The following is a 21,635-nucleotide window of genomic DNA, read 5'->3' as shown; positions in this document are numbered from 1 at the left end:
CCCGCCTGAGGCAGGGCGGGGCTGGGCCCGGGCACTACGGGGGAGCCCCGCTCCGCCCTCAGGCCGGGCGGGTCAGGCTGCCCCGCTAGTTAAATTCTTGGTTTCACAGAATTCATGAGGTTGGGAAATACCTCTGAGATCATCACCTCTGAGGCCAAACTATGACCGGACGCCACCGTGCCAAGCAGCCCGTGGCATGTCCAGCCTTTCCTTAAACACCTCCAGGGATAGTGACCCCACCACCCCTTCCAATGCTTAACAATTCTTTCTGCGAAGTAAAAGGAAAGGAGGACAACAAAGTCGAACTAGCCAGTTCAGATGAAGAATCGGCAGTATTTCTGTGCACCCAAGGCACGGCAATAAATGGATTCCCTAAATGAGAAATAAACCTGCCCTCGTGCCGCTTCTCGAAAAGTGCAGGGGAAATAAAGCGAGGGTAAAAGAAAACAGGGAAGATCCAGCGAGAATGGGGTTGTCATGTCCTTTTGGGCAGACCCACAGTGGGAGGAGGGTCAGGAAAGGCATGGAATGTGTTACCTCCACAGGCAGAGGAGCACAGAGAGCAGGACACCATTCCAGAGCTAACCAGAACAACCTGCGGTCACAGAGCCTCACCTAAACATTAAACAGAATCCCATTACATGGACACCCTTGAAAGTAATAGTTATTATTATTTTTTAGTTTTGTTTTTTTTTTTTTAATCAAGATTTCATTTGCATCAGAAAACAGTTCACATTGTTGCTAAAAGCTACTGGCACCTTACAAGAGACTAAAAAGATGTGACAAACAAAAGCAAAAACTAGGCTCCTTGTAAAGTCGTATTAGGAGAAACACAAAAGCCCAACATCAAGCAGCCAAGCAAAAAATTAGTGCCATAACAATCAAATCAAAAGCAGACACTGTAAGACAGAATTTAAGACAGGAATTTTCATAAGAGACGCCAATTTATCAGTATATAACCACTGCATTCAACATCACAGCTGATATCACCTGTCGTTCTCCCCACACAATTTTTGCTTTTCTGAACACATTCACTTGAAATCCTTGTTTTAAATTAATAAACAGATAAAAGTCACTGTGCTCCTGTTAAGAAAAACAGAATAGCAGCCAAGGGATAATACACATCTGCTCCCAGCATAAACTGATACAGTCAGCTAATGGCAACTTCCACCATAACCAAACACTAACAGGCTTCTATGGTAAAAATTTACAAAGGATATTTTCCCTCCATTTCTCTCTGAAGATCTCTTCAGAGAGCTTGGCAAAAATAGAGGATGCATACTCTGTCAATAATGTAACACAGCTGTTAATCTGAATCTCTGAATCTCAATTTGTCCATAACCCTTCCACTGTTAAGCATTTTCATAGCTTCACAAAAAACTCATGCTCAATATTTTGTGGGCTTTTGCCTCAAACTTTACAGTGAAGAGAAGAAAGTGGTGAAATATGTTTACCTTATTCATTGGAGAATAAAGGCAGTGAGATTATTGTTTCCCCAGCTACAGAATAAAATTGAAAGTTTAAAAAAAAAAAAACCTAAAGAACCAAGGTTCAAAACTAATATAATAAAAAAGGAGGGTTACTGGCATCAAATGCATGTATGGGAAAAACTCTCAAAATAGTTTTGCCATTAATATCAACAAAAACTGAGTGAGATATCCAATTATTATCTGGACCATTGAGATTTCTGTATAAGCAGCCTTTTGGACATTAAGCAAACTGCTAGTTACGAGTTAATGCATAGATTAATTAGGATAGCTATCAGTTCTTGCATGGTCCCTTGGCCTGCAACACCTGTCTTTTCAAACACTTTTGTTTAAACACCAAACAATTTGTAAAACCAGAGACTGTATTAAAAATATCCTGCAGTATTTTTACACTCTCCAGCACTACATTTAAGGAGGACAAGCAAGGACATGCTTGGCTCATGTGGCTTATTTTCCCTCTTTTCCCTTCTAAGATGGATTAACAGAGTGTCAGAAGCCTGCAGGTAACTTGTGACTGCTCCAACACACGTGAAAAGCCAAAGTCTCAGTTCAGGTAAATCAGCAGTAAATTTCCCAGGGTAATTATCAGCTACTCTGGAATCTGTTCATCAGTCAAAAACCTGCATGCTCCCAGCAAATTTTGTTTTCAATGACATTTGTGCTTTGGGAATGTTTTACAATGGGATCCATCAGAACTGTTCTTTTGACAGTCACACAATGAAAATGGGGAGCTCTGAAAAAAAGAAATATAAAACAGGGTAAACTCTGCAAAGATCATCAATGAAGACAGGCTGTAAACTTGTCAAAGTGGACTCAGTTACCACCACGTGTCAGTTCATGCTCCTCTACTTCCTCCCGACCCTGAGAAATGAAGCTGCAAAGCCACAGCAAGGAAAAACATTCATCCACACGTGAGATGCAGTACAGAATGGAATAATAATAATACAACTGGAAGAAGTAAGATTTTCAGAAGTTACTGCTGACTTATGTTTTGGGTATTCAGCTAGGGATATTTTAAAGGAGTACTGGACACCCAAATATAAAAATGGCACCCTGGAAAAGACTCAAATTAATCATCTAACAATAGCAAAAATATTCATTTAATGTTTTTTTTTTTTCATATATACCACTATTATTAATATTCTTCTTGATCCAGCCAACAAAAAAATTAACATTGGTGTATTCTCCTGGGTAGTTCTTCCTTCCACATGCCAAGCCCCAGCTAGTAATTCCATGGAGAGTGTAAAACCCCGAGTTGTCTCCTGAAGGACAAACTAATGGGCCTCCAGAATCACCCTGCACAAGGACAAAGGAACCTTGTCATGAGCTAACATCACTCCTGCTGTTTTTAAAATCTCAGTTCAGCAAGGAGAGATCCCAGCTGCTCACGTGCTTGGAGTTTTCCATTTTGAAAAGACAAAGCTTTCTTTGAACACAACCTTTGTTCAAGGGAAGTAACTCTTTTTGCAATATGGGTTTGACTGCTAAGGAGTCTTTCACTGTAAATCACCACAGCCTGTTTGCAAGATAACAGCTTTGGGAGGTTTTGCATTTCCCTTTTCTAGAACCCATCTGGTCCAAGGGTAACTTCCTGTGCATGAGTCCTTGCCTTCCTCCAGAGGGAATCCTGCACAGATCATCCCCTGGGTCACTTTACTGGGAAGGTTTATGTAATAGCTCTGACATACGCTCAGGTGCCAGGATGGGGACTTCCAGCTGCTGCACTTCCCTTTTCTCTCTCTGGAATTAAAACACATCATCCAGTAGAGGCATGAATTAGTGGTTCCAGAAGGAAGCTTTACCCCTCTCCTTTTCAAAAGGTCTCAGTCTACATTACCTGATTTCTCTCCTCCCACCCATGTCCCTTCACATCTAGCTGACAAGTGAAAACTTTTTAACATGTCTCTTCTCCAAAAGCTAATGTATAGACAGAAGGACTGTTCCAGCACAGAATGTGGTATTCAAAACACAGCCACAACATGCCCAAGCAGCAAAGACTGCATACCTGCTTCAGGTGCGCCCCACCCTGTGACCACACACATCCTCCAGGGCTGCAGTACCTCCTCCTCGGCAGGGAGGCACACTGGGAGCACGGAGGGGCTGAATTCCAAGGGCTCAGCCAGTTGCAGCAGGGCAGTGTCAGAGTCCAGAGTGGTCCTGTTAAAATTTGGGTGTCTAAAATACTGCTTGGCTGACCTTTTCTAGGAAAGCAAAGGCATTGACATTTTCTGAAAGACTTGGGAGCGTGAGGCTTTAAGTAACTTTGGTTTTATAAATTTCCAAGATGCCTTAAGAAGGGAACGCATTTAGAAGCAGGTCCAGAAACCGCCAGCTTTCCAATATTAAGAAGTCAAGATTATGCATCTGCGACATGGAACAGGGAACATGCAGAAAACATCCAGCAAGGGTCGGAAGACAGTCTTGGAAAAACATTTATCCAGTCTGAGCAAAGTGGCAACTTGTGCCGTAATCTTTCTGTCTTGATGATATCACCAGTGACTGCAGAGACAATACACCTCTCACTCCCACATCCTCTGGAATTCTGAGCTTTGGAGCTCAGTGAAGGCACAGATCTGTGCTCACAGTCACACAAAAGCTGTTGCATAAATGCAGGTCACGATCAGCGTTCAGGCTGTTGGATTGCTTCATCGTGAAGAATTTGGGAATCACATTTACAATAAAAACTACTTTGAAAGACTGATTTGTATTTCATTACTAAGCAGAGCACACAGTACCTGTGTGTACTCTTCCTCTGTAAGATCCTGAAGTCCTGTTATCACCATCCATAAGTCTCTGTATACTTCCCTAAGGAAAAAAAAAAAAAAATGTTCATTGTCAGGCTGATATAACAGCAGTCCTGAAACCCAACAGTCTTAAAACCTGCTGTGTTCCTAGCACATGTGTGTGGAGCAGAAGAATCCAGGGGCAGTGAAAGCTGTAACAGGTGTAACCAACCCTGTGCCACCCTGGATGGAAGCAGCAGGCTGCAGGGACACAGCGTGCAGTTATGGACATTCCCAGGGAAGGGCTCATCCCAGTGCACTCACCTGGAATGAAGGCAGCTGTGACAGCCCATTCTTGGGCAAGGGCTGCTCCTCCACAGATGTGCTCATCTGCAGTTTGCACACTGGCCTGCCGAGGCCACGAGTAGGGCACAGCTTCTTCACCTCCAGTTATCCTGCTGAAGAGGAACCTGGGTTGGTTTGGAGGCATTCCACAAGCATCCTCTGAAACAGAAAGCACTGATGTTCCAAGAAGTGTTTTAGAGGTTAGGTTAAGACTGGGAGAAGTAAAGAACATTCCAGTTAAGGGCAACCCCACAGCTTTTCAAGCTCCACCTTTTTTACTAAATCTTCCAATTTCCCTCATCAAAAAGGATGCAAATGTTTAGACTACCATGAGGAGATGATCCTAGCAAAAACAGAGCTTCACCAAGATGAAAGCTACCACTTACCTTCAAAAGTTTTAGCCTCAAACCTACAATGAACAGGGACTCATCCCGTTTACCATAGACTATTTAGAGGGGGAAAGGGCAGCTCTAAAATGCTGATGGTTATTTTCAATTACTCCGTTGTCTTTGCAATTGTTTTCACCAAAGGAAGTAGGTGTAAACTGACATACAAGCTGAAATGTTATTGAATTGCTGTACATCACTTAGCAAGATGAAGGAAACAAGAAAAATTAGGTTCTGCTAAAGCCAAAGCATGTAAATGTCACTGTGCATATTTTTATTTCCTCAAAATATCTTACTAAAAAAATCTGGACCAACTGCAACCACTAGGTATTTTGAGAATTTATAGTCTAAAAGGTACTCTCTAGTCCCATGAAGGAAGCATAAATAAGGTTTTTGTACCTTTGTAACCTGTTGTAACCTTTATTTCTTCTTTAGTAACATTCATGTTTTCAAAATCTTCTTCTTTAGTTGAATTCAAAATATTTAAATCTAGCAAATTATGGTGGTGAGTGTGTTAGCAGGATGTCTTGAGTAATATTTGTATTATAAAATAACTTTTATTTCCTTATTTATTTTTGTAGAAAAAACAGATTTCTGCTGTAGGGATCTGTGCTATTACAGTATTAAAGTGCTATTTAAAATGTGCCACAGACACAACTCCCAGATTTTGGCCAGATTCATTGTTTGTCTTCACCATTCATTAGGCCTTCGTTTAATGCCTGAAGAGGTTCACAGTCCTTTACATTGTACTGAAAGAATTTGTTAGATAAGAATCTCCTACAGCAAAATAATTCTGAACAGCCAATCCACTGAAGGGCCCTTTGTGCTGCCCCAAGGAGGCATTTCCCCAAGTTTCTATTTGGTTTTCTGTTACCTGTTACATGAACAAAGGAGAATGTAGCTCTGAATCCTCCAAAGGTCTCTGTTTCATCAGAGTGGAAGACAACCAGCATCACAGCAGAGGAGCTTGGAACAGGTGCTGGTAGGGCAAATCCACAAGACTTGACTAAAAATGAGAAAGCAAAGGCTCACTACAAATTAACAGGCACTTTTTAATCCTTCTCTCTTTCAACAGTGGGTGCACAATATTCTGTATATTCCAGCTTTCAGACAGGAATGTAAAAGGTAACCATGACCAAGAGATAAGCAGGCTGAGGCTGAAGGACTGACCTATTCCTGGCAGCCTGTTCAGCAGTTTCCTCATCAGAACAAGGAGTCTCTGGCATCATTGCACAACATTTATATAAAGTCTATTGCAGCACCCACAAACTTCATCACAAATGAAACACCCCAGCTACCTTATTTTCCCTAATCTAAGCACCAGCTTCAAGCAAGTGCTGAAAACAATTTTTGGGGGATAGGACTTCCTCTCATTTACTGTAAGCCAAGTGGCAAAAATTACATGAATGATGCTCTGGAGTGAAGAACAGCTGGACTCTGAAAAGGAAATGTCTTGGGTGCTTTGTGTGTGATCATTCCTATAGACCCAAATTACTGTGCTATGTATTTGCTTCACTGGAACCAATTCAGAACTGCATTTCACACTGAATTTAAACACTGAAAAAAACTTCGATGTGGCTTTGCTTCTGTAAGTTGAGAAGAATTATCAATACCTGCATTTTTCAAGATACTGAAACTAGTACCTATAACATTACCTGAGACTCTACAAACAAACTTTATTTACACTGGACAATGAGGCTAGTGAAAGTCATCAAATAAATAGAACATCCTCAAAATAAAAAATCAAAAGTCAAGTCAATTTCTTCCTCTTCTCCTACATCTTCATACGCAGTCATGGCATCATAGGAGCAATCTTCACTCTCTTCTACTTCAAAAGACTGGTATGTAAACTTCAAATTAAAAAATGAAAGAATGAACTTTGTTGTGCAAGTCATATGGAAAAAAATCAAACATCTACAGGGTCTTTAGGATTGTGAGTGATTCCTGCAAGGTTTGGATTCTGTGACATTCAGACCTCTCACAGGTGATACATAAACATTAAATTTCCTAGAAGAATCTGTCATGATAAAATTTAACCCAGGAAATCCTATTTTACTGTAACCTAAAGGACAAATCCAAACCTATCTGTCTGAACTGCACCCAGCAGCATTATTCATGCTCACGTTGCTTGATCTTGTTTGGCCTTAGCTGCATAATTTCTTGTTCAGTCAGTGGTGCCCATTTCCATCATGTAGACACAAGAAGAATTCATGTTATACCTTGACTACATGGTCCTGTGGAGCACAGATGATTATCCACTGACAGCCTGCCAGGTTGCTCTAGTGCTCTGGGTAGTGCATACTCTCCAGCATTCCTTCTTCAAAGAGGGACTCACAGCCAGCACCTGGAAATCCAGGCAGACAAAAATGGAAAGGAAAGAACCAGCTGGAAATGCTGTCAGAACAGGAACATCAGGAGTTCTTTGAAGACTCAGCAGGTGGCCCTTGGGCCCATCCTTAGGGCTGGTGAACTGCTGTGCACAGAAAAACCAAACACAATTCTCCAGGACATGTTTTAGCCTCAGCTGCCTCCCTCAAGGCCCCCCATGAAAGCATCATCCACACAGAAATACCACAGGAGCTTCCTCTGGCTTATTTTCCCCTTTTTTTTTTTTTTCCAGGTCCCCACCCAAGAATGTAGGCAGGCACATTACTTGGCTTAAACTTACCAGGAAGAATATCTGGTGTAAGAGCTTTGTAGGTAATGGAAAAACCAGTTCCATAATCCTCATCATTAGAAACAAATTTCAGCCTTATGCTATTGCAGCCAATCAAAAGAGGTAATGGAAGATCTCCTCCACAGAATTTCCCTGAAACATAACATTAGAGAATAATCACTGTTTTAGAGCCTTCAGTTACTGGAGAAAAATTGCATGTACCGTTTCTAATACTTAACTATAAAATTTTAGGATTAAAAGAAAATTTCCTATTCATCCCTCTACTTTCCTTATTAATCCATTAGCCCAAATAGATTCACTCTATTAAAAATTGAAAATCATTGACACCAGAAGTGTGATACAGTTCCCTACCAGGCATTTTCCAACCTCTTCACTTCCCACACGCTTTTACTTTTATTTCAGATCCTATGTCTCAATGTATCAATCAAGCAAGTGAAGCAATCAACCACCACCTCACTGGGTGCACTTGCTGTTAGAATAAGGAGTGCTCTGACAGGTTATAGATCTCAAAGGTCTTTTCCAACCTGAATGATTGTTTCAAAGAACAAGGGGACAAAAACTCATCCACGAGTCTGTCATCTTTTGACTAGACTGATAAAGAATCATAATCAGAACATTTCTGGCTCTACATCAAAGTGGGAGAAATGAAGCCATATGTAATTCCCTTCTGGCACAAACAGAGTCCATATACACAATCTGGAATAAGAAATCAGTTCCCATTCACAAAAATGCAACCAAAACCACCCCAAAACCTACACTTGTATGGGGAATATTCTCTGGGGGAAGACTTTGTTTTCTCTGCTTCCTGGTGGTTTTGATAGAACTGTTCAGGCTTCCAGGAAAATGTAATTCCCCTTCACTGGTGCAGAGTTTGCCATGCTGAACACTACAAAACGCTGTGAGTTAAATCATAATGGAAGGAATTAGGTTTGACACATATGCAATCAGCTGTTCCACCAAAAATCTCAAACATCTGGAGGATATTGTGAGACAGGATTGCTCAGCTGCACTTTGTTTCTGCTGGCAGACTGATACTGTGTATTTTCTCTCTTTTATTTGGAATTCTGGCAAATCAGCTTTAAACCCCATCATCTGGGAGCAAGAATGAAGCCCTGGCAATAGGCTCTCATTCTTTTGTAAATGGCAGTGCTTATTTTTTACCTTAAAGAAACTCTTGGCTACATGAAGATTTCGGTATAAATGATTTTCAGTGAGGAAAAATGGATACCCCAGAGCATAACAAAAGTGTTCATGGCAGCCCATCTGTGATAATGCCCTTGGATATGTTACAGCAGGAGACTTTTGCAACAGTTCAATGCACTGTTTAAAATTACTTTAATAGAAAAAGCAGAAGCTTTCCTCTTCAGTCAAGTGTCAGCAGAAACAGAAGAGCACAAAAATCATCTCCTCTTGCCCTTCCCTTAGCTTGCAAGGTTACCCAGTAAGAGCAACATTTATCAACAACTATGTAAACACAAACAAATGCAAGGAGTCAGGTACTTATTAGATTATTTCCCCTGCAGCATCCTGGGAAGACCAGTAAAAACTTGCAAAAATGTTTTCAAAAAGGTTTCTTCCTTTATAAATTACATAAACAACTATGGGGGGGCGGGCTTTTTGTGCTCTCACACAAATAGAAGATACTGGAGAAAAGTAATGTACTCATCTGTGGAGCTTTTCACTTTCAGATCTAATGAAGGAGGGATAGGGAAGGGGGAGGAAAAAGAAGAATAAATTCCTGCAGTTTCATGTTCACAATTTACTTTTGTCCATGTGAAATGGCAATTTTGTACAGCTGGCACTGAGGCAACTCCCAATGCTTTTTTGGGGACACACAATAAACTAAGGCTTGGAATCAAAACAAAATTGCAAGTTCAGGGAATGCTGACATTCGAATAAACAGTTCAAAAGCCACTACCAGAATGAACCATGCTTTGACAGGCCACTTCTCAGTCTGAGCAGCACTTTTTCAGAATCTAAACCCTTTCCATTTTTCTCTGATGCATTATGGGGGTTCCTTCTTTGAATCATCAATTCTAGATGGTTTCTAATAGGAAATTTTGTTTTTCTCCTCCCAATTTTTTTCTTCCCATTGACTAAACCTCTTAAATAAGCCTCCCTCAGTTTTCAGTTCTCTGTGTAAGTTTTAACACAGTCTCCAAAACCCTTTAACAAAATTAGCCCAAACTAGAAGAAAATGCCAATTCAGTTTCTTATATCTCTCAGTAAAGTTCACCCCTGCCATTTATATCTCCAGCTCCATGACTCTGGCAGTGGTGCCTGATGGTCACACACCGTTCCCCAGCACAGAGGGAATTCATGGCCTTTTGGGAAGACTGAACAAAAGCACTTGTCCCCCTGTTGTCAGATTTCTGACCCAACATGTTTTTGTTGAGAAAAATGACAAGTGACTTCAAAGGAGTGCACATGGAATCTCTGATACTTTCAACTGGTGGATTTCCACTAAAAAAAAAAGAAAACTTCCAATAAACATGCTAACTGGCTAGCTGCATAAAAGAAAGGATCATTCTTTTTTTAAAAAAAAAAAACGGTCCAAGGAGGAAGCAAAGTGCATTTACAATGCTCTCAATTTGGTTTTGACAACTGCCTGTCAGTAACACACACTTCAAGGGACTGTGGAATGCTGCAGTGCTTTGACAGGAAATCATAGAAGTGCTGTATCCTGAAAAAAGATAAAATTAAATAAAATTAAATAAAATTAGACAGAGGATTTGTCACAAGCGAGGGATGCATTACTGCAGGGACTTAATTACCAGCACTCATGTCCTCCTGAACCCAGGACAGCACCATGCTGAGGTCTGGGAATATTCCCAGGGATCCTCTGTTGTAATGTTTCTTCTTCTCACTCCTTATCCAGCTGCAGGCACATCCCAGCCCCAAGAGATGACACCAGCAAGGCTCCAGGCCCCGTGCTTGCCTCGACACAAAAGGGATCTCCCTGGAAAAAAGCCCAGCAAAATCCCAGGAGCCAGAGCTTGTACAGCTGAGCAAGCCTTAAAGAGTTTGTTGGGGTCTCTTTTGTGCCTTAACAAAAACCTGCAGCACAGGGGACAGTCATTTTTAAAGGAGCTGTAAAGACACACACATTTTTGGGGTGTTTAGTCAGGATTGTCAAGAAGGGGAGAGACAGATTAATTCCCTCATGGGTTCATCTCTAGTGTGCTTGAGCATGTAAAAAAGGAGTGAGGAACAATCACTTAACCTTTATCCCACTTCCTTTCCTTCCTGTAATCCAATTCTTTCTACTTTCATCCTCTGGATCTTTCCAACATTAATTAATTTATCAAGTGTTCTGCAAAATTGCTCTCAGGAACCTGTTCTACAACCCATACAATAATTAATATGGAATCATGTCATTAAGTGCATTGCCCCATAGGGAACTTCTGAAAGAATTCCTGCATCCAAACCTCCCAGTTTACAGTGAAATTGTTTACTTTGGCACACAGAGCTCCTGAGAAACACTCCTAAGCTCACAGGGCCCTGTGTGCTGGCAGGCATCTCTTCCTCCATCTGGAAATGCAGCACACATTCTGGTGTCACCTTGGATGGGTTTCTTTAAAGTTGACAGTGCTCGTGAACACTCTCTGCTGTTTGGGACTGGGAGATTGACTTCATACAAGCCCTGAGAGAGCAGTCCATCTGAAACACAAATCAATGTTCAGAAGAAAAGTTGGAAAGTAAACTTAATGTCACTGTTAATACACCACAAAAAGCGGTTGGAAACTTGCTCCAAGCCATGTTATGGTTGCAAGCATATTTTGGCAAACATCCAGTTTTTTCTATATAAGCAGTTTTACTTGAAAAAATTCCAAAATGTTTCAAAATTCAAATGCAGGTCTAGATTTGGTGATTACCCATTTTGAAGTAATTCACAGGTAGGCATAGAAGCAAAATCCTATTTTGAGATTACAATTCTTAAGGCCAGTTGAAGGTGACTTTTGCTCTGGCTCTGACCTGGGCAATGAAGCTCTTAGTTTCAGAAAAAAATAATAATGTGAATGGCTTTCTTTCCTTTAAATGGCCCCAGCCACAAGCAGTGCAGTTATATCCTGCTTCAAACTTTTCACCTGGGTGAGGAAGACTTGCTGGCAAAATTGATGAACCTGCCACACAGGGACATGAATTTTATTAATAAGTATTTGGAAGACCAATTACAAAAAGCTTCCTTTATAAGTGTTGGAGACTTTTTTTAACAGAAAGAAAAATCTTGCTATTTTTGTGGAATCTGTAAAATTAATCTCATATTGACAATTTACCTTCTGCACGCAAAGAGCAATAACTTTTTCCTTCATGGAGAAAAAGATCACAGCTACCTCTGACCTTAGTGAAGTTGAAGGTGCCATCCAGCTTCAGAAGGGCAATGTCAGAGTTCATTGGAGTCGTGGGGTCACACTTGGGGTGCTGCATGACAGATGTGACAGGCAGTGTCTGCTCACTGCTCTCCCTGAGCCCCAAGCCATGCTCTCCTGCAGTGACATGCAAGTATTGCAGTAGGTTCCTGTGGAACAGAAAAATTAAAGTGAGAAAATGGAAGTGAAAAATTGAGTTGTTTTTAAACCGAGAAATTACCACTTCTGATACCCAATACCTTTCATCTTCAGATCTTACAGCACTTAAGATGTACAGACAGCAAGAGCTGAGTAAGCCCTCTAGGAGGAATTGGGAGATGAAAAGGATTGAGAAGAAAAATCCTTTTGCTACAGGCCTGACCATTGTTTGGTGGTCGACTAAGAAACCAGGTCCTCTTACTGGGTTTAAAAGTGTTTAGCCATTCTGCTTTTTGAAGGAGGAGGGAAGATTTGAACATAGAAAAGTGCAGAATAAATAAGGTCATTTCTCTATGATTCTGAGTTGATTAAAAAAAAAAAAAAAAAAACATAAAACCACAGTGAATCCTGCCTTAGGGCTCCTGGTACCAGACCAGGTGTGCAGCAAGGGAACACAAAACCAATGAGTATAAAATTTATTCTGCTGCAAATTAATTTTTTACATAGACTTCCAAAAACACTCTTTGTCTATCTCTGTAAGTTTATTTATTAATTATTTTGAGGTGTTCAGAGGGTTTTTTCTCCCTTTCTGTTAAAACATGAAAAATACTGATCACAAACAAAAGGGTAGCACCTGTAAGTAAGCACCACAAAGAGATGCTACAGCACACACACGTTTCCAATCCATGTTTTCCTGCACCTGCAGCCTGCTCCTGAAATATCCCATCCATACCTGTCCAGGGTGCAAGGAGCTGCTGTGACCACCCACTGAGCAGAAACAACGGTGCCTCCACAGAAATGCTTCTGCCTTCTCTTCAGGGAAACCTGCAGCATTTAAAAAGACACTCCCAATAAAGAAAATCTTTGTGTCTGCTCTGATTGCCTCTGGGGAAGAGCAGGGAGAGCACCCCTGGGTACTCTCTGAGGAGTCACACAGCCAAAGCACGAGCTGCATTCCCAGCACGAACACTTCCATGGCTTTCTCAGAATCCCTGAGCCAAGAGATCCTAAAGCTTGCTGCTCTCCCCTCAGCTGTGCCGTGGGGCCAGGAGAAAAGCAACACACCTGTACTAAACCCCCAGTCCCTGAGGTACTCAGGCTGTGAAGGTGACTGGTTGGTTGAGAATTTTGGGAGCACTGCAAATCAAGGATGCCTGGCAGTAGCCAGGGACCTGGGGTGGTGTCCTGTGTCCTATTTCTGAGCACTTTCACCCATTTACAACAGACTCATCTACAGATACTCTTCCAGAAAGAGTGATGAACAAAATAAAAATCATAAACAAAGGTTTATCAGGAAGCAGGATGGGTTCTGAGTCCTCTCCACCTGTTCCATTGCTTTTCTTAAAAGCAGGCTGGAGTTCAACAATACGTTATCATACAATGGCTTGGGTTGGAGGGCACCTTAAAGATCCAATCCTCCTTGCCCTTCCACACCAGTTTTCTCAGAGCCCCATCCAGCCTGGCCTTGGACCCTTCCAGGGACAGGGCAGCCACAGCTTCTCTGGGCAGTCTGTGCCTCACCACCCTCACAGCAAAGAATTTTTTCCTAATATCCAATCTAAACCTACTCTCTCTCACCTTGAAGCCATTCCCTCTGGTCCTGTACTCGCTGCTGTGGTAAAAAGTTCCTCTCCATCTCTCTCGTAGGCACCCTTCAGGTACTGGAAAGCTGCAATGAGGTCACCCCAAAGCCTTCTCTTCTCCAGGGCTTTGTTCTGCAGATAAAACCACATTTGCTTGTGCAAACCTGCCATGGGTGTGAGCCTTGCTTCACCTGGTTTCCCCCAGCAATCAGAGTGAAAAGGACAAAATAACTCCACGGGCTGGTCCCTTGCACTTTCTGCCCACACTTAGGATCTGTGGGGGGAAAAGAAGGAAGGGTTCAGTCTGGATTCAAGTTTTATTTCTGTTTTGGTAACACTGAATTGGAAGGCGTGGCCTAGTGCAAAATTCAGTCTGCCATGTCAGGAAACAGATCTTATTATCCCTAATACAAACTGCCCAGGCTAAAGCTAAACTGGGCTAAGAAAAACATGTGCAGATATTCTCTTTCAAGCAAGTTTTGAAATTATTTTCGAACTAAATCACTATTTCATTATGAATTTCAGAAATCTCTTTACAACTAGCATTTGTACCGAAAATAATTTTGACAAAGAGTCAAAATACACAATAGACCTTGATGACCAAAACCAGTGGCTGGATTTCTCCAGAACATCTATAACTATGCCAAATTTACTTCTTAACTCACTATTATCATCATCTACTGATGGCTGAGTGAAGCTGACACCCTTTATGTGTTTCTAAAGGAAAATATAGAAACAATTCTCTGCAGTGATAATTATTCATTTGGCTGTATTTTAAGAAAGACAGAAGCAAAGCAACCAGCAGCAAATTGTAGAAGAGGAATTCTTTGTAGTGCACTTCCCAAACCAATAGCAGTCACAATTTTATTTTTTTCCTTAAAGATGAGAACTTCAACAAAAACTCATTGAAAACACATCTCTAATAGATTTAACTACAAACTCTGTTAAACTCTCCATTGTGAAAAAAATAAATATTATATCAAACTATTATTGTCTGTGTTTTGACAAATTGTAAAAGCCCCTATCCTTTGCAGTTTTTAATCCCAAGAGATTCCTGACTGCTTTACAGGCTGCTGGTTTCCATTCTTGTTTTCTATAAATTAATAAATCTTCATGAAGGAAGCAGGAACAATTGTTATCATTAATTGTTCCAAAAAAGGGATAGCCTGGATTTTAAGATATAAGACAACGGAAGGGAGGACCTGCTGTGTTGTGTTTGTACCCCATGGGTATCCTGATAAATCATGACCTTGTTGCAAATTTGAAAGTATTTAATTTTATTTATTTAATCATAAATCATGCTTAACATTATTTGTTCTGAATCATCAAGGAATCAGGCAAAACTTTCGTAAGAATTACTCATGGAAAGAAAACATTCATGTAGATAACTTAAGAGGGTGAAACCAGTGCAGCTTCTTGATATCAGCACTGCCTCCCAGGCTTGTCACTGCCAAGCAGAACCACCAGGACCTAAAACTGTTAAAGATGTGAAATTTCCTCCTGCTTTTCTGCAGAGCAGCTGGCACAGCACAGAGCTCTGTGACACAGAGCAGCCCCAACAGCAGCAGCAGCTGGGGGAAAGGCTCACCCTGGGGCTGAGTGAAAACACAGAGGGTTTGTGACACAGAGAGGGAAACCCAGCCCCAAACCCTGCACTGCAGGGCAACAACAACTCATTGAAGGAGAGGTTACTCATTAATCCAGCCACAAAGCACTTACCTCCACTAATGAGTTTTCCAAATGTCTCGGTTTGTAAAGCCAGGTGTCTGCTAAGGAAGACAGGAACCTTCCTTGAAATGGAAGATGCAAACCCCCTCCCTCCAAATTATTATAATTTTGAAATTAAGGGGCTCTCAGGCAAAGATATGGGAGTAGGAATAACAGTTCTTTACTAGGAAAATTAAAAATACAAATGCAATAGTACCAAAAAAGAAAACAGACCACTGCCAGAGAGCAGGCCCTGGCAGCCTGTGGGTCAGGGTGGTGGCAGCAGTGCCATTCCATGGGGGCTCAGCCCTCCTGCAGTGCCAGCTGTGCTTCTGCTGGAGCAGGATCCTGGACAAGGCTGGAGTTTTCCTCTGAAGCTCCAGGGCTGCTGGAGATGGGCCTGGGCTCCCTCTGGGAATGCAGTGGGGCAGAAAGCTGCTCCTCTGGGAATGCAGTGGGGCAGAAAGCTGCTCCTCTGGGAATGCAGTGGGGCAGAAAGCTGCTCCTCTGGGAATGCAGTGGGGCAGAAAGCTGCTCCTCTGGGAATGCAGTGGGCAAAGGCTGCTGTGGTGTTCCCGAAGTCAGATTGTATCCAGGTAGGAATGCTTGGCTCCTCCCCTGGGTGGAGCATCTCCCCATGGGATGATGGAATTTTCTCAGCCATGCAGGGACACTCACTGGCCATGGACAGAAGATAATTAATAATTAATGGCCCATGAACAGAAGAGATCTCCTGGAGGGAGGATTGGCTGTGGGAGAGATAAAGAAAAAACTGCCCAAAGAACAGCAGAGAACTGCCCCAGCTCTGACAGGTGGGAATAGCATACACACCCCCATTTACAATCTAAGACACCAAATTTAACAGAGCATGGGTTTTCTACCCATCACTAAAGTCTTTGCTGTAAAATCCTCTCTGAAACTAATTTTTTTTTTGAGGCAAAATGAATTTACCATGGCATGCTTTGCTAACAACTTACCCAGGCAGATCTACACATGGAAATAGAACTCACATGAAGAGAATATCAGTTGCTATTTGCCCCAACAATTTCTACAGCTTTTGAGGAGGCAATACTTTATATTTCCTGCACACTTTATACTTAGCCAATATTACAGACCTGAGAAACACAGCACAGGTTTATAATGTTGTTGGCACCGTGCTCAGTGTTTTATTGTTTGGCCAAAGGTTTCCCAATAACAATGCCCACCAATCCACCATCAGTGACCACCCCAACAATCATTTATGTGTTTATTCAATTCTAGTTTTTCCTTCTTTCCCCTGCCAGTCAAAGGATAACAAACCCCAGCTTTTATTCTCAACATGCAGTTTTATAAGAACTGAATATAAACCCCATCCTAGAAACTTTGAGTTGCAGCTGGGGTTTTTTTCTGTTATAGATGCAGAATTTATTATGAGTGCAGTTTTCCTCCTAGTCCTGAGGAAATGTCCATTTCTGCCACTTCTGAAACCTGTATCACCAACATGATTCCAGCTCCAATCAAAGACTTTTGAAAGCTGCTTTCCTTCAGGGATTCATTTGTATTTTGCAAGGACAAAACAAACCCTCCAGACCCCCAGACCAGTTCCACGTACAGCAGAGCTCTGCGCTCATCCACCACAACAGGAGGGCATAAAAACAAGAATAAACCATCCCTGTGGTTATGAGTGATGCTACACGAGCCACTGATGTGGAATAGAAGATGGAGAAGCAATGAGCAGATGGAGAAACAATCAGCACATTCTAATTTCTCACAGAGAGGCATCACTTTTTGTGCAGCATCAAAGGGGTCAGACAGAAAAAGCACAGAGGGGCACATTCTGCCCAAGCTGCACTTACCAGGGATGGCAGAACAGAAGGGGGGGCTTTCTTGTCCTGTTATTCTGTGTTCTCCTCTTCTGCTGCCTGTTTCTAGTCCTCCTGAAGCTGTTCCCTGCAGACAGAGGCACACCCCCTGGGGAGCTGCTCTTGCCCCTAAAACTGGCAGATTTGGCAGGCAGCTCTGCCAGCACCACTCCTGGCCACTGCTGTAGTTGAGACAGAGACAATACAAAGCAACACTCACTTTTCAGAAGGCTTCAAACCTGTTTTTATTCTAGCATGCAGGCTTTCTATACATGCTTAGAAAACTCATAAATTTACACTTTGCTCACTGGTCAGGAAAGACAAACAAAGTGCTCACTGGAATAGGCAGCTGCAATTCCCAACCATGTTATTTCCCTCTGTACAAATAAAGTCACATCTCAAAGCAAAACCATGCTACACCTTCACTTGGGATTTGTGGTTTTGGGATTCATGTACTTTTTTAGACCAGCAGAGATCACTGATAAATATACCTGACTTGCAAAAGACAAACTGCAAATTTTCAGCTCAATATTCCCACATGAATCCTAGTTATCTGCTCTTCTAGTTTAGGATTATAGCTAGGTTTGTGTAAAAATTGCAAAAAAAGACCTACAAACTAAAACTTTGCAATAACAATGCTCACTGTGCTATCGATTCATTTTCCAGAAAGATTCACATCCACGATTTTTCAGTCATCCAAGCCTTTTTGGGGAGCAAATTGTTTGCCTGAAAATTAAGAAAATAATTATTTATAAAAAGGTCAGAGACAAAAGTTGAAAGCCAGTATAATTTTGAACTTATTTAATTCCATCTATTAATAAAAACAGTGCTGACAAGTGCCTGTTTCTCTACCAAAAACAAACTGACAGCTGAAAACCACAAAGCAAATCCTTCACAGATGATCCAAAACACCTGATGTGGGATCTCACAGCGCTTGCAGATCCTTGATGGCTTTAAACCAAGCCAGAATTAGGGCAGTTGTGCCCCATCTCCCATGGAAGTGCTGCTGCCATTCCCCTCATGCCAGTCTCAGCCCTGGCCAGCCTCTGTGGAGACCTGAGCTTGTTTTATGTAGCTGGATTTGCTTTTAAAAGCAGGATTGGTTTCTTGACCAAAGCTTTTAAGCAAAAATTGAGTGCCAGTGCCAATATAAAGGAATTAATACATGCCCTAGAGAGAACAGCCCATTCTTTCCAAATGTAGCCCCCACTTACAATTTAAAGCATCAAAATCCATCATGGAACTTCAGCAGGGCTGCTCTAGACACAGAGCTGTCCTCAGAGCAGATCCAGAATTTTCAGTTCTGTCCCAAGCTTCGTGGCAAGCTTGTGCTCCAAGTTCCTGCCTAGTTCTGCTGAACAAATGTGCCTCAGCCAAGTATTCGGAAATGTTGAGGTATCACCTGTCACACTCCAGGCGTGATGAAATCCCTTTTCTTCGGGGGTGAAGGTCCCCAAAGAGCAGAGGAGCTTTGTAGGCTTTCAGCAGCACAGCAGAAGTTAAAAGTCACCCAGTAACTCTGGAGTTTAAAGAGGAAAGTTGCTCCCACCCCTGGCACAGCCTAGGTCTGCTCCACATCCCCCCAGGTATTAGTCAGACAGACTTACAGATCTGCTCACAGATCAGATTCCCTGGGATGCAGAGGACTTTGAGAGACTTTGAACACTTCCTCCCTCGCTGTTCCCATCACAGCCCACCCCAAAACTGAAAGGGCTGAGGGTTCTTGCCTCAGAGAGACACTGACTTGTGTTTTATTGCCTCCAATGAACTCCAGCAAGGACTCAGAGGGAGCAGTAAAACTGAATAATTTTGATATAACTTTTGATAATGTTTTCACTTCAGCTCTCTACGCCCTCCTAAATTCTCCAGCTGGCCCATCAGGGCACAAAGCAAAGTGCACAATGGCAAGAATGTTCAAAGGAGCACTTGGGGCAATGAGAACCCACAGAAACCCCCTAAGAAGCTGTTTCCCAGAACATTTTCTTTAATTCAAGATTTTAGATATACATCAAGATGTATTTGAGTCCCCTGTGCAAAACAAAAGGAGCACAGTTTTAACGCAAAATGCATTTTTTCATCCTGCAATGCTCAATAGTTGATGTACCAGCCAAAAGTGACTGGAAACCAAGAATTAAAAGAAACAGCAGCTGCTGGCCTTTTCCCACTTTTCATTGCAGCTCCATTTTTCCATTTCCCAATATATGGGGATTATAAATACAGCCTCAGTTACCTGGATCTGTGATGAGCAATTTTCCTTTTGAAGCTGAGTCCTCTCCCAGACAGAAATTTTACCTTTCAAAGCAAACAAGACCAAAACCAAACAAGGTGAACAATGTCAGCAAATGCAGAAATACTGCAGAGGGAGAGCACAATGCATTGATATCAGCCAGAGCTTCTCTTAGATGGAGTCCAGCCTTAAACTGATTAATTAGGAAAGGACAAACGAAGGAAGAGAGAGGGAACAAAATTGTGCTTAGCTGAAGTATTTGATCTAAATATCTCAAAATCCTTTTAAGGACAGATCAATACTAGTGCTTTTCAGCTAATATTTGGCATATGGATTGAACAAATCAGCAACAGTCAGAAGCAAGTTGGTCACTTAACTCCCAGCTTATTCCCCTTGGGAATGTTTTGTGAAATGCAAAGTCTTAATAGCACAGTGGCAGCTCCTCGAGGTAAATAGAAATAAAAAATAATAAATCCAGTACATCACCTGATTTTTGGAGAGCACAGTGGAAACATTTCAATGCCTCCTCGGCATGGGTAAAGATTTACAGTATCACAGTGCTTACAGAATATGCTCAAAATACATAAATACACCATCTCAGGCAGGCAGCAGTGAGATGAATCCTTGCAGATTTTTTCAGAAACATACTTAAAATAAAGATAAAATAAAAATGTATTACATCAGCCTGGCTATGCTGTCAGTTGTGTCTGCACTGCACATCACATCGAGACCAGGAGGTGAAAGGAGAGAACTGCAGGTGACTCCAGCACAGCCTGGTTCACAGTGGGTCCCTCTGCCTTGCTGGGAGATGGAGCTGAGTCCAAAGAGTAGGAGGAGATGAATGACCTGTCAAACGAGCTTTAAAGCCCAGGAGAAGGAAGTCCAGGAGTAATCCCTGTATTTGCTCTTGACCAGCCAAGTGAGACCAGCTCACCCTGTTACAGGACTCTGGCCCTGGATCTGTCTGCTCTCTTCCAGGCTCAGTCTCCATGGCTAAATCATTTCTTTTCAGGACCCACAATCAAATGCAATCAAGAGCAGGCTCACAGCCCTCAGCTACTGGGAGACCAAGCCAGAAAGGAGGAGACAACACTGAAGAAGTATCATGCTCATAAAGCTATTTATGTTGTGCCAAAACTGTAGAAATGTGGGTTTAAAACTCTTTAAATTTCAGGTATTTCCAGGCTGAAATCTAGGGAGTGGATTTGGGTTTGTAAAAGAGTTCAAGATACACAATTCCCACTTTTAAACATGGAAATGGAGACACAGAGAACAAGAGAGACAGAGGGGGGGGATGTTAAAATTGGAACTTTGTCCTCTGCTCCTGATGCTCCCAGAGCAGTGTGAGGGTGTGGGGAGCACAAGCAAAGGCAGCCCAAGCACAAAGAGAAATGGGGAAAGCCAGGCCAGACAGGATAAATGAACAAGGAGGGGATATTTCCTTCATTTCCCATTACAACACAGCCGGCAGCAGGATCCCCTGCGCTGACATTTATCCTGCTGGTGGGACACACCCCCAGGAACGTGCCCTGGAAAGGCAGGAAGGAGCCTTGTTCTGTCCCAGCTCTGCCATCAGATGGCAGAACAGCACCAGCTGTGCCACCGAGGTGGGTGTATTAACTTCCCATGCTTTGGTTCATGAACAGCCAGCTGTAAAAATCAACAGGAATCGTTTTCCCTTGGCACTGCAAGGCAAAACTCATTCCAGCACAGTGAGATGTTTAAAGCCATATCAAAAGGTTTGGTTCACACTCCTTTGTAGGCTCTGTAGAAATTAATTTCAGTCTGTTTTGGTGGTAGCAGAGAAAGCTTAAGGAAAACTGAGACATCTGCAAAGTTCTCTAACCGTAATGAGGAGCCACATGATGACCATCAGTGACACACATCCAGCACAGATCTTGCTGCAGGGTTTTTGTCTGGTTTTGCCCGTTTTGTGGTCATTCTCAATGCTGAGGGTACAAGGGGCAGGAATTTGCAAATCCTTTCTGCCCCACAGCAAACCTGAGCAGGATTCACCCTTGTAGCAGTAGAGGCACTGACACAAAGTCTTCTGGGTTCAAGCTGTGCACAGCTTAGAATTCTCCAGCTGGGTTCATATTCCTATTTTTTCACTTTCATAACCAGACTCCTGCTCCCAAGCAGCTTCTACCA

The 21,635-nt window shown here is 42.2% G+C and overlaps 1 protein-coding gene across 1 annotated transcript; it reads right to left on the bottom strand.

Annotated features, from left to right (window-relative positions):
• Window positions 1–61: 61 nt before the first annotated feature.
• OVCH2 (ovochymase 2) lies at window positions 62–20,475 on the bottom strand. The gene is given in 26 exon segments (XM_053980751.1): window positions 62–2,220; window positions 2,615–2,803; window positions 3,076–3,181; window positions 3,183–3,225; window positions 3,486–3,688; window positions 4,223–4,292; window positions 4,531–4,714; window positions 5,350–5,430; window positions 5,816–5,950; window positions 6,701–6,791; window positions 7,161–7,285; window positions 7,610–7,752; window positions 8,185–8,229; window positions 8,231–8,314; window positions 8,407–8,452; window positions 8,455–8,519; window positions 9,290–9,308; window positions 10,393–10,512; window positions 10,515–10,577; window positions 11,114–11,278; window positions 11,647–11,742; window positions 11,953–12,137; window positions 12,860–12,951; window positions 13,874–13,983; window positions 15,214–15,304; window positions 20,419–20,475. Coding segments are annotated over 26 exon segments (2,631 nt in total). The 3' UTR covers window positions 62–2,197.
• Between the last annotated feature and the right edge of the window lie 1,160 nt (window positions 20,476–21,635).

The sequence above is a fragment of the Vidua macroura genome, chromosome 6 (assembly GCF_024509145.1).
Source record: "Vidua macroura isolate BioBank_ID:100142 chromosome 6, ASM2450914v1, whole genome shotgun sequence".
NCBI classification, from domain to species: domain Eukaryota; kingdom Metazoa; phylum Chordata; class Aves; order Passeriformes; family Viduidae; genus Vidua; species Vidua macroura.
This window is presented reverse-complemented; position numbering and strand designations above follow the sequence as displayed.